Source organism: Dipodomys spectabilis, unplaced genomic scaffold, assembly GCF_019054845.1.
Source record: "Dipodomys spectabilis isolate Male_0828 unplaced genomic scaffold, ASM1905484v1 ptg000187l, whole genome shotgun sequence".
Classification (NCBI taxonomy): Eukaryota; Metazoa; Chordata; class Mammalia; order Rodentia; family Heteromyidae; genus Dipodomys; species Dipodomys spectabilis.
In genome coordinates this window covers 3131943-3143947 of record NW_024870864.1, presented here as the reverse complement: position 1 = coordinate 3143947, position 12005 = coordinate 3131943, and the positions used below count along the sequence as shown (strand labels likewise).

The window sequence follows — 12005 nt, the reverse complement described above, 5'->3', positions numbered from 1 at the left end:
CATGAGACTCTTATCTCCAATTAACCACCAGAAAACCAGAAGTGGTGCTGTGGCTCAAGTGGTAGAGTGCTAGTTTTGAGCTGAAGAGCTGAGGGACTGTGCCCAGGCTGAGAGTTCAAGACCCATGACCGACAAGCAAGCAAGCAAGAGAAAGAAAGAAAGAAAGAAGGCCTCCTTTGCCAACCACAACTGTTTAATAAATATCCTGTGTACAATGCCACAAATGGCTTTTCAAGTAGAAGGAAAGCTGAAGCCAGCTTTAAGGGTTAGGCTGGGGGCATGGCATAAGTGGTAGAATGCCTGCCTAGCAAGCAGAAGGCCCTAAATTCAATCCCCACTACTGCCATAAGAAAAAGAAATCAGACTGCCTGAGAAGATGGTGAAGAGGGGGAAGGATTCTGAAAAGCCACAAAACTGACCCTAAAAACAAGATAGCACTCTTTGCTTGTCAAAGTAGTAAACTGTAAAGAATATATGTTCGGCCAGGCGCGCGGGTGGCTCACGCCTATAATCCTAGCTACTCAGGAGGCTGAGATCTGAGGATCGTGGTTCAAAGCCAGCCCGGGCAGGAAAGTCCGTGAGATTATTATCCCCAGTAAACCACTAGAAACCCAGAAGTGGCGCTGTGGCTCAGGTGCTAGAGCGCTGGCTTTGAGCTCAAGAGCACAAGGACAGCACCCAAGCCCAAAGTTCAAACCCCTCGACCGACAAAAAAAAAAGAATATATGTTCACAGGATGTGAGTAAATAGGCCTGTGCTCCTCTGCTCCTCGGCTCCTGTGCTGACTGTATTCTGCCCCAGCCACTCCTCTGGAGGACAATTTGGCAAAATGAAGGAGATGACTTCAAACCTTGGGAACTAGATAACAAACAAATTTATTGACAAAAGTTTTTTATTTACATATTTTTATTATTATTATCTTTAAGTAGTTGTGCAAAGAAGTTCCCACTCTACAAAACAGTATATGAGGACAAGGTGTCTGACAACATTGTCAGCCATCGCTCCTAACCCATCCTTTCTCTCACTTTTTTAATTGAGATTAGGTGATTACATAAATTTCACAGTATTTTGGGACAGTGACAGTGACAAAAATTGTTTAACAGATTGTTTAACTATGGTTGTAGTTCAGTGGTAGAGATTTGCCTAGCATGCACTAGGCCCTGGCCCGGGGGCGGGGGGGGGGGGGGGTGCGGGAGTGGGAATGGAGAGAGGGAGAAGGAGAAGGAGAAGGAGGAAAGGAAGAGGAAGAGGAAGAAGAGGAAAAGGAGGAAAGAGAAGTATGAAGGGTGTTGAACAGTACATCAGGAGCCAGTGATTCTTTTGTAATCCTAACTACTCAGAGAGTTGGAATCTAAGGATGGTAGTTCAGAGCCAGTCCAGGCAGAAAAGTCTATGAGACTCCCATCTCCAATTAATCTCCAGAAAGGAAGCCTGCTAGTTGTGAACAAAAAGCCCAACATGAGCATGCGGAGGTGAGTTCAAGCTGCAGTACTGTCAATGTTTTAAAATAAAGATGACCTGTAATACCTTCAAGATGTGGCCCAAGCACCCTTCTCTTAACCTTACTGTCCCTACTTTGACAAGAGACCCCCATTTTAGAGACTAGAATGTCAGCAAGAGCCTTAAATGCAGGAAGACAATAAATGCCAATATTTGTTTCTCTAATCTCTTCTTCTGTGTATGGCAATGCACTGGGTTTGTGAGTTTGGGAGTTCCCAGAACATAGCCATGTTTCTTGTGTTGGGAGACATTCCTCACAGTGCCTTCTGTTCTACACCAGAGTCGTGGGCAGATGTTCCTTTGTTTCATCTCCTGGGAGCTAGATCTTATAGGAAGCTTCTGGGGAAGGGCCCAGGGACAGCAGCCCTCACCAGGGTCTCCCTGTACAAGGCTCTTGCCTGAACCCCAGTGTCCTCTCCACATCTTTTCTGTCCAAAGCTACCAGCCACAGTAGTACTGTCTGACCACCAAGAGGAACTGGCCTATAGAGTGGCAGTTCAGGCGCTCTGGGAGGAAGCAGCCTTGAAAATCATCAGGCCTTAGTGCACTGAGAATCAGAACAAGCACGCTGGGGTTTTCCCCAAAGCTCTCCTATTTCCTTCTGTGTTCCCATTCACTGTTCTCGCGGCAGGACCATAGCGCCCACCCTCTCTTCTCCCAGCTGACCACTGCTCCTGGCCCTGATTCAGTTTCTAGATCTCTTTCCCAGCCATAGTTCCCTTCCAACTTGGGCTTTAAATCTGTCACCTCAGCACTTCCCCTTGTCCACATCCAGGCCCCGACCCCTTCACGCCACTCAGGAGCCACTCTGGGGGTGCTGGTCAGCCTGTTCCAGGCCCTCAGCAGATTTTAGATTTCACAACACTTCCTGCCACCGAAGCCTCTCCACTCCCAACAGCCGTGTTATGCCTTGCCTTAAACAGACCCAGCAGACCCAACTTCCTACCTCCTTCCTTTCTACAAGACCCCAGCTCTAGATCCAGGTGGCTGTGCCTCCTCCAGACCAGGCTTTAATGTCAGAGCCCTGGGCTCCAGCTCCTTCCTCCTCCCAAGCTCTCCCATCTCTGCGCTGTCTGGCAGTGTGACCTTTCTATAACTGCACACCCATCATGTCACTCCTTTGCTTAAGAGTGTCCTTCAGGCTTTTATCCTAGAAAGGAAATTTAATCAGTCCAGCCTACTGTGCCAAAAGCCTTCATGCCTGTTCTTCAACTCAGGCTCTGTGGGTTCCCTCTCTTCTGCCATACATACCTAAAACTTTGTAGCTGTTCAAACTCATAAAAAGCATTTGCCTCTAAGCTTTGCCATACTCCACTCCCCCTTCATAGAAGTCGTCTTCCTGTCTGTCTTCCTTTGCCTAAATCAGGATTTCCATCCTTCCTGACTAGCTTGTTTTACAGTCCTTGCACTAGTTTTGAGCATGGTAGGGACAGGAGCTGTGGCTTTGCTCTCTAGGGCTCATTGACTGGTGTACAGTGGTTGGCTGTAGAGGGCAAGTTTCAAAAAGTGTACAGAAAGCATTCACCTATTGGGTTGATTTAGTCACAGATTCTAAAGCAAAAGATAGCGTACCCAGCTGGCCTAAAGCCAACCAGCGGTCTTCGCCTGCCAATGTCCTCACAGGGGCCACCAGGCCTCCAGCCTTTTACTCAAAATGAGTGATAAACCAGTCATGTCCAAAGTGGAGAAGTTTGACTGATCAAAATTGAACAAAACTAATACTGAGGGGAAAAAAAACTCTCCTCTCTAAGGAAACTATCCAGCTCTGGAGGAGTATATCCAAACATCTTAAAATGGGGATGTCCTCTCAAGAGCAAGGGTCAATAACCACCTGGGAAGCTTGTTTCTGTAAACGTATGTGTAGCAATTTGAGGCACCAGCTGATGGTTTCCCCACTATGTTTCCTGACTAAGAGGGCAGCAGTAGCCAAGTTCCTTACATTTATTTTTAAACTGAAATTCCAGACAGCAGATGCACATCACAGTAATCTCATTATTGATGACCCTTGTATGTAACAGAGCAAGCCAGTTTTAATCTAGTAGGCGCCTTCATTGCTTTAAAATCATTAAAAAGTTGAATGTTTTTGCAAAAGAAAGGAAAAAAAAGATATCTAGGCACTTATGGCTCACACCTGTAATCCTAACTACTCAGGAGGTTGAGATCTGAGGATCGCAATTCAAAACCAGCCTTGGCAAGAATGTTTGTGAGACTCTTCTCACTAATTAACCACCAAAAAGTTGAAAGTAGAGCTGTGGCTTAAGTGGAGAAGTGCCAGCTTTGAGCAAAAAACGCTAAAAGACAGTACTATACCCTTAGTTCAAATCCTAGTACAGGTACAAACTAATTTTTTCTTTTTTTGGTCAGTCATGGGGCCTGAACTCTGGGCCTGGGCGCTGTTCCTCAGCATTCTGCTTAAGGCTAGCACTCTACCACTTAAGCCAGGGCCTCGTGCATACAAGGAAAGCACTCTACCACTGAGCCACCTTCCCAGCCCCAAACTAATTGTTAAAAATACAAAATAAATGATTGTTTTTTAAAAAGCAAAAGATAGCTAAAGTGGGCTAGGGGATCTGTACTGACCTTTGACTATGGCTTATAGCAGATAAACCTAGAGGAAAAGGAGTAAGTGTCTAGATAGTTTCCTGTGCCCTCAAGTTCAGTGCTTGCTTCTGTGTGACACCAGGTTTGAAAAACACAGATCTGGAAAAAAAGACTGTGAGGCGAACGGACAAGTAGCCCAAGTCAGAAATGGTATTGTTGGGAAATGCCAAGAGCTCTAAGAGGGTCTTCTGTGTATTTATCTCCAAAGCAAAGCATGCTATCTGGAGCCGACTGTGAATTCTAAGCACTGATAAGCACAAATCAGCACCTTGTGCTTCCTATTTTGCTTCTGTCTACTTTGTGAAAGAGAATGATTTTTACCCGGATTCAGAAGTGACCACCAGGGGCTGAAGCCTGAGATGATTCTGGACCCTGGTGGTGAGGAGTGATGCTCAGTCCCTACATCCCAGGGGAAAGATGTTCCACTAATGTGCTGGGAGACTTGCAGATGGGATGCCCTGACCCTGCAAGGGCCTCTGGAGGTAGGAGGACTTCAGAGAGATAGGGCCTTAGTAGTCCCTGTGAACTCATCACGCTCAGGGAACAGTACGTGAGCATGTACTTAAGAAATGAAGGCCTGATTTCTGGGAGTCCTAAAAACAAATCCCACCAGATGAGTCTTATTTTTATCTTTTTTTTTTTAAAAAAAATTGTTATTATGAAGGTGATGTACAGAGTGGTTATAATTACATAAGTCAGGTAAATAGTGCATTTCTTTTTTGACAAAGTCACCCCTTCCCTCTCTCCTAATTTTATCTTTGGACAGAATAACCAGGTACAGTCAGAGGGCTGTTTGTATGTATTTCTAGAGCATCATAGGACATTTGATGAGGCCGTCACTACATCCTAGGGATGGAGAAACGTGAAAGATGGTAGAATTAGGTAGACTTACGAGAATCCACCCACAAGGCAGGCAGCTGGGGCACCCTAAGTTTTGCCTTCTCTAACTGGTGAGGCAGGGCAGATCTAATATCTTGGATGAGGCCATTAGTAGAACAATGGTCAGATTCCAAGGCGACAAGAATACAACAAATGAAAATCCGAGATCTCAGCAGACAATGATGGGCTGAGTCGGAAACAAAAGCCCAACTATACAATTAAAAGCAGGATCTAGGGAATGGGGTTTGATAGCAAGATGTGTGAAAAAAAAAGACTCCAGCTCAATCTGTTAGCTGCTTGGCATCTCCAGCCTGCCAAGAAAATGAGCATCAGATTCTAGTCTTCCATGCAGAATGGCTCACTTGAAGAGGGACACTGACAACCATGGGGCCTTAGGAGAACAAAGGAAAATGGCCAAAAGATAGAAAAGTGGGGCAGTGACACCTAGAAAAGGAATAGCCAGCCATGGAGTACAGCAAGTGCATCATGAATGGGTGCCCAGCCCATCAGAAAGCTCCCAGAGCACAGAATCTAGACGTTCTGGAATAAATCCCAGAAGGGCAGATTTTGGCATAATATGGGAGCAACTTCCTTTATTTAGTCCAATGAATAGTCTGGGCTGCTTGGCAGACATGGTACTTCTTTGGTTAAAATGGATGCTGGTAAGGGCCAGGAGGAAATGTAAGCTATTAGTCTAGGGGACAGTAAGGTGTTTCCTAAATTGGAGGGTCGATGACTCTGTCGTAGGTTTCACTTTTCCAAAGGTAACATTTTGTTGCTTACAGTTAAGCAGGGAGGTTGCATATCACAAGGTAGAAGCTCAGTGTACTTAGAAAGGAGACCATCTGCATACTGCTGTTCAGCCACAGGCTAGAGTGGGTGATGCCTCTCCCCTCCACAAAGGAAACAGCTTTCCTGTAATCTTCCATCGTGCAGATTTGTTTTGCCTGTTTTTATCCCTAAATGGGACTGTGCAGTGTTCTCTAGATATCCTCAGAGATGTAAGTCAGGCAGACACCATAAGGCTGGGTGTCAGGCAGCATTTCCATAGCAAAACTGGCCACTGCTGTTGCTTCCTGAGCTGCCCTAGAGATGTGGAAAAGGCAGCTCACACCTTTGGCCAGATGCCTGACAGCCTTTTAGGGCAGTTCAGCCTCAGCTGGCCCTGGTTCCCTTGGAGAGTGAAGACAGGGCATCCGTGGTGCAGTACTGATCCAGTTCTCTGCCCACGCTAGCTGATGCCTTTGCCTTTCTGAATGCCTGTACAGAGTACTCAGCCCCATGTTCCTGTGCGAACTGCAGGCTAGAATCCTCTGTATTGTAAGTTTAGAAAAGTGGACTCCAAATTATCTATTGTCTTAGACTCCTCGAGTGCTAATCCAGTGTCCTGGTCTTACAGAGGCCCCTGGAGGCGGGCAGGGTGGAGGCTGAGGCTGGCCTGGCCTGTGTCTCTGTGCTGGAGCCTGTTGCCTTATATGACAGTGACTGGGAGGGCTCCAGTGGCTTCGGCATCCTTCTCGGCCTGCCTGGTTTGAACTCTGCCTGCTGTTTCCGGGTACTTCTGGGGAAGAAGAGCCCGCAGGCCAGCCTTGGCTGTGCGCTTTGCCTGCTTGCTGCGCAGTTGAGGTGGCATGTGGGGTAGGGCCCTTCTTTTTGTCCTCTGTAGACCAAGCGCTCCACTTGTAAAATAAAAAAAAGGTAGCCCTTCCCCTCTCCTGAGTCCCAGTGGGAACTGAGAATGTAGGGTCTGTGTTGAAAAGACGGGGAGGGCTGTTAGGATGAAAGACAGTGGGAGGGCTGGCCAGCAGAGAGGGGTTGAAAGGAGGAGCTCCCTCTCTCAGATGTGGGTTCCTTTGCAGCCAGTCACCCCCTCGGTGCTGTTTTCTTTTCTTCCTTTCTGGATTACAGCCCTGGCCTGACCCCTGCCCCTCCCCAAACCCGCCTCTTCCCTTTTGGACCCGCCCCCAGCACTGCTGTGAAGCCTGCCAGCTCTGGCCCGCTTTCCAGGCCCACTGTGGGTGACCAGGATCCCTTGCAGGCCTAGGCTGGGGGCATTAATGAAGCCCAGATGCAGGACTCCTGACTGGCCCAAAGTTTGCTTCAGAGCAGAGGCAGCTTGGAAGAGCCATTTACCTCCCACTGTGTCCTAGCCCAGCTGCTGTTTAAAAAGCTGGAAAGCAGGTCCTGGCTGAATGAATGTAAGGAGATGGAAGAGGCTGCTGGGGGAAGCGGAGGAGGTCGGGGGCAGGGTAAGAAGGGAGGAAAGGCAGGCACAGAGTTCAGGCAAGGTCTGCACCATTGAGGCCTGGAGTCAGGTAGAGATGGAGGTTCCAGCTCACTACCACCCCTTAATGGTGGCTGCCTGTCCTCAGTGCTCTAGTCCAGGGCCCTGGGGAAGGTCCATGCAGATCATGGCAGCCCTCTGCAGAAAGAGGTCATGGCCAAAGGGAGACAGTCAATGAAGAATTGACCACCTCCTCCCCCTCCCCCCCACTGTTTTCCCAGGTGCATACAGATCTCAGGCAAGCCACAAAGATATGCACAGACTCCATTTTCCTAACAGTCAGGCCCATGTCGAGAATAGAGAGAATGATTGGTTGCTCTTATGGTTGCCAGATGCAGTACAAATATCACATGGAACAAACATGCTAAAATAAAAATGATCATTTATCTGAAATTCAGATTTAATAGGCCATCCTGTATTTTGATTTACTAAGTCAGCCATGTCTACTTTGCCCTTCTGGCTGAAATTCTTTTTTTTAACATCATAGTTTCATTGAACTGAAGCATACAAACAACAGTGCACACAGACCATTAAATGCATGACTCAGGGGATTTTCACAAGCCAAACATGTATGAAATGGACATTTAGGTCAAGAGAGGACATAGTACCTGAGCCTCTCACCAGTATCCCCACTTCCAGCAGGCTAAAATTTGTCTGTTTTGGACTTTAGGTGATTGAGCTCAGACACCTACATCTCCCCCCATTGGTCATGGGACCTGAATTTTGAGCCTGGGCACTTACTGGAGAGTTCAGGGGTTCTCACATCTCAGCCTCCTGAGTAGCTAGGATTACAGGCGTGAGCCACCAGCATCCAGTGACACCTAAGTTTTTGTGTGTGTGTCTTCTTTCCCACAGTACTGTGAAGATGGGCTGAGTTGGAAGTAATCCTTCATGTGTGATCATGACTCCCCATAGGAGTTAGCTGTATGGATTAGCCTAGTCTGTTTATGCAGGGTACTTCCACCTGTATGAACATTTTAGTACCTCTTTCTCTTTTACTTATTGCCTAAGAATAGCATTTCAGGGCCAGGGAAAGGTATATATGCACTTTTTTTTCTTTTTTTGTGCTGGTACACTGGAGCTTGAACTCAGGACCTGAGCACTCTATCTGGTACTCTAACCCTTGAGCTATACCTCCACTTCTAGCCTTTGGTAGTTAATTGGAGATCAAAGTCTCATGGACTTTTCTGCCCAGGCCGGCTTCGAATCTTGATTCTCAGATCTCAGCCTCCTGAGTAGCTAGAATTATAGGTATGAGCCACTGGTGCCTGGCTCTTCCCTTGCTGCTTTTAACTCACCCTAACCCTTGAGACCTCATGAATAAAATCATAGTTCCTTTTGGGGGGACAGGAAGGGGTCTGAGATCAGAACTCAAACTCAGTACCTGATACTTTCCCTCATTGGCTAGTGCTGTACCAACTACACCATGTCTCCAACCCTGAAATCAGAGTTCCAACCTTTAGCATTGAAGGCCTGTTTGGGGAATATCATCCTGAAGAGGAATTCTAGTTCCATCCTGAGCCAGTCAAAGCAATGCTAAATGACCACTCAGAATCTCCACTCAGGCTTCTGATGCAAGAGGTTCTGCTGATTCACATTTGGCTCATGTACTAAGAAGTCCAGGGGCTGCTACCTTCAAGCATACCTGGCTTCAGCCACAAACTTGTCCTCTGCTGGTCTGCCTCCCTGATGTTGCTTTTAGGCGTTCCCACTGGGAACAAGATGACCACCAGCACTGTGGGGTTGGTAATGTGTCACATTAGCAGCTCTCCTGGGAAGACATACTTCTCAATGGTCCAGCCAGGCCCTGAGCACATGTTAGTGGCTGTCACTCTCCTGCCCACCATGGAAAAACAAACTGGGGTGGGGGTGGGGGTCCCCAAAGGAAAGGTTCTAGATTCTTTTACATTGAGTAAAAGCAAAAACAAAATATAGCCCCAACAAGCCAGGTCACCTCTGGGACTGGGCGCTGTCCCTCAGCTCTTCAGCTCAAGGCTAGTGAGCTACCACTTTGAACTGCAGGGCCACTCCCGGCTTTTTCTGTTTATGTGTTGCTGAGGAATGGAACCCAGGGGCCTCATGCATGCAAGGCAAGCACTCTGCCTCTGAACCACCTTTCCAGCCCCCTCTCAGTTGTTTTCTTCCTCTAAATACTTTTGTTTGTTTTATAGTACTGAGAATAAACCCCAGAGCTTTCTGTGTGCATGCTAGGCAGCAGGCACTTTACCTCTGAGCTATATACTTCAAGCCTAGTTTTATCCCTTGATGTATCGATATGCAGAAGATATACAGAGACAAGGATGTTGAACCAGTTTGCACGTTGTTTGGGATTTTTTGCTAGTTTTTGTCAGTGCTGGGATTTGACCTCATCTTGAGCCACATCTCCAGCCCTATTTGTTTTAAGGTTATTTTTTAGAGTCTTTCTCCCCACCCTAGCCCAGACAGCAATCTTCCTAGCTATGACCTCACCAGTAGCTGGGAGACAGGCACAGGCCATATTGCCTGGCATGTTTTTTTTTTTTTTCTTTTTTTTTGCCGGTTGAGGGGCCTGAACTCTGGGCCTGGGTGCTGTCCCTCAGCTCTTCAGCTCAAGGCAAGTACTCTACCACTTGAGCCACAGCACCACTTCTGGCTTTTTCGAACCCAGGGCCTCATGCATGCAAGGCAAGCACTCTACCACTGAGCCACTTTCCCAGCCCTGCCTGGCATGTTCTGTTCAAATAGTTGCTAACTTTTTGCTTGGTATAGTCTTGAACCAAGACCCTCTAAATTTCCACCTGCCAGATAGCTAGGATTATACATGTGAGTCACCATGGCTAGCCCACATTTTGGTTTTCTGAGACATAGTCTTAGTATGTAGTCCAGGCTGGCTTTGAACTCACAATCTTCATACCTCTGTACTAGGATTACAGGTGTGTACCACCATGCCAAAACTTGTGTGTGTGTGTGTGTGTGTGTGTGGTGGTGATGGTGCTAGGGTTTGAATTCAGGGCCTTGAATTTGCTAGGCAGGCACTCTGCCACTTGAGTCACATACTTAACACTATGAAACATTTTTGAATATAACACTCCTTTGCTTATACATATCCACAGGTTCATAGGGACATAGGGTTGACAACATTACCCTCTTCATGGGTGTCCTGATCTTCCTGGGCTCCTGCTTAACCGGCTCCCTGACTTCCAGCCTACCCCTTGGCCTCTTCTCAGGTTTTGCTTGCTCTTCTCTCCCAGGCAGCTTCGAAGCCAGCTCAGCCTTGTTATCATCACCCGGATGCTGGGCCAGCAAGACATACTTTTTCTCTGGCAAGAGAAAACTCAGGTAAGTCCGTCTCAGCTGGAGCAGGAAGGTCAGTGGTGCATTGCCTACTCAGTCTTGAAGCTTTGCCAGAAAGACTACTCCAAGAACTAAGCTGAATTTGATATTTTTATATTTATTTTTTAAATTATCTCAGCTGGCGCCAGCAGCTCACACATGTAATCCTAGCCACTTAAGACGCTGAGAGCTGAGGATGGCAGTTCAAAGCCATCCTTTGCAGGAAAGTCAGTGAGATTCTTATCTCCAGCTAACCACCAGAAAACTGGAAGTGGTACTGGAAGTGGTGCTGTGGCTCAAAATTGTAGTGCACTAGCCTTGAGCAATAAGAGCTCAGGGTCAGCACCTATGCCCTGAGTATAAGCCCCATGACACACACACACACACACACACACACACACACAAAAGAAAAAAGATTTTTAAAAAGATAATGAGTGGGGGGCAGATAGGAAGGGGAAACAAAGGAGAAGGCAAAAATGCTTGATAAGAAATGTACTCATTATCTTGCCCATGTAATTGTAACTCCTCTGTGTGGTATTTTCACAATAATAAAAAAAAGATAATGAATGATAAAAATGGAAACCAATACTATCTGGTGGCTCAGACCTTTAGTCCTAGCTACTCAGGAGGCTGAGATCTAAGGACAACAGTTCAAAGCTAGCCTGGACAGAATGCAATTCATTTCCAGTTAAACACCAAAAAGCTGAAAGTAAAGTTATGGCTCAAGTGATAGAGCACCAACCTTATGTGGAAAAAGCCCAGAAAGAGTGCAAGGAACTTGAGTTCAAGCTCAAGTGCTAACACACACACACACACACATGTGTGTGTGTGTGTGCATTGTGCACATGCAGGTGCACAAGCAAAATACTACCAAATAAAAGCTCTTCCCTCTAGGTGCCCCTTGGGATCTAGTGTTAAGTCATCTGATCTGGCAGCTCAGAGGCCCTAGAGATGCTAAGAATGGGTTAAGGAAGTTGAGAACATCTCACCTCCCCAGGATTTTCCCAGGAATTCCTGAAGAGATGTAGGCTCCAACAAAACTCCCAACACAACCACACTAGAAGAGGCAGGCACATGGGCAAAGGCTGGGTTACACTAGACCCATAGTACATAGTAAGCTTGAGTAAATCCTCAGAGTGCTGGTGGAACATTCCAGCATATCCTCAGGCCTGGTGGACCAGGTGTCTAGATACTGTGATTGTAGAAAGGGAGTTCAGAAAAATGATGGGTAGTTGGCTTGTCAGGATGGGCTCAGCCTGGCTTTTGTTCCAATGTTGCCCTTTGCCCTAGAACTTGGTATATCTGAAGCTATTGTCTTTCCTTCTCCAGAGGTTATGGCCCAGCCCCAATGCCTCAGTCCTGTTCTTCCCCCTTAAATTAGTTGTGGTTCATATCTCTTGGGTCTTTCATTGATATGTTCAGTGCCATC

General features: G+C 46.9%; 1 protein-coding gene across 3 annotated transcripts in view; it reads left to right on the top strand.

Annotated features, from left to right (window-relative positions):
* Fam178b (family with sequence similarity 178 member B) overlaps nt 1-12005 on the top strand; it is a 93974-nt gene that overhangs the window by 55466 nt on the left and 26503 nt on the right. For all 3 annotated transcript variants that reach the window (XM_042695460.1, XM_042695459.1, XM_042695457.1), the window contains one exon: nt 10495-10582. In XM_042695460.1, the coding sequence (XP_042551394.1) occupies nt 10495-10582 (88 nt within the window). The remainder of the gene's footprint in view (nt 1-10494; nt 10583-12005) is intronic.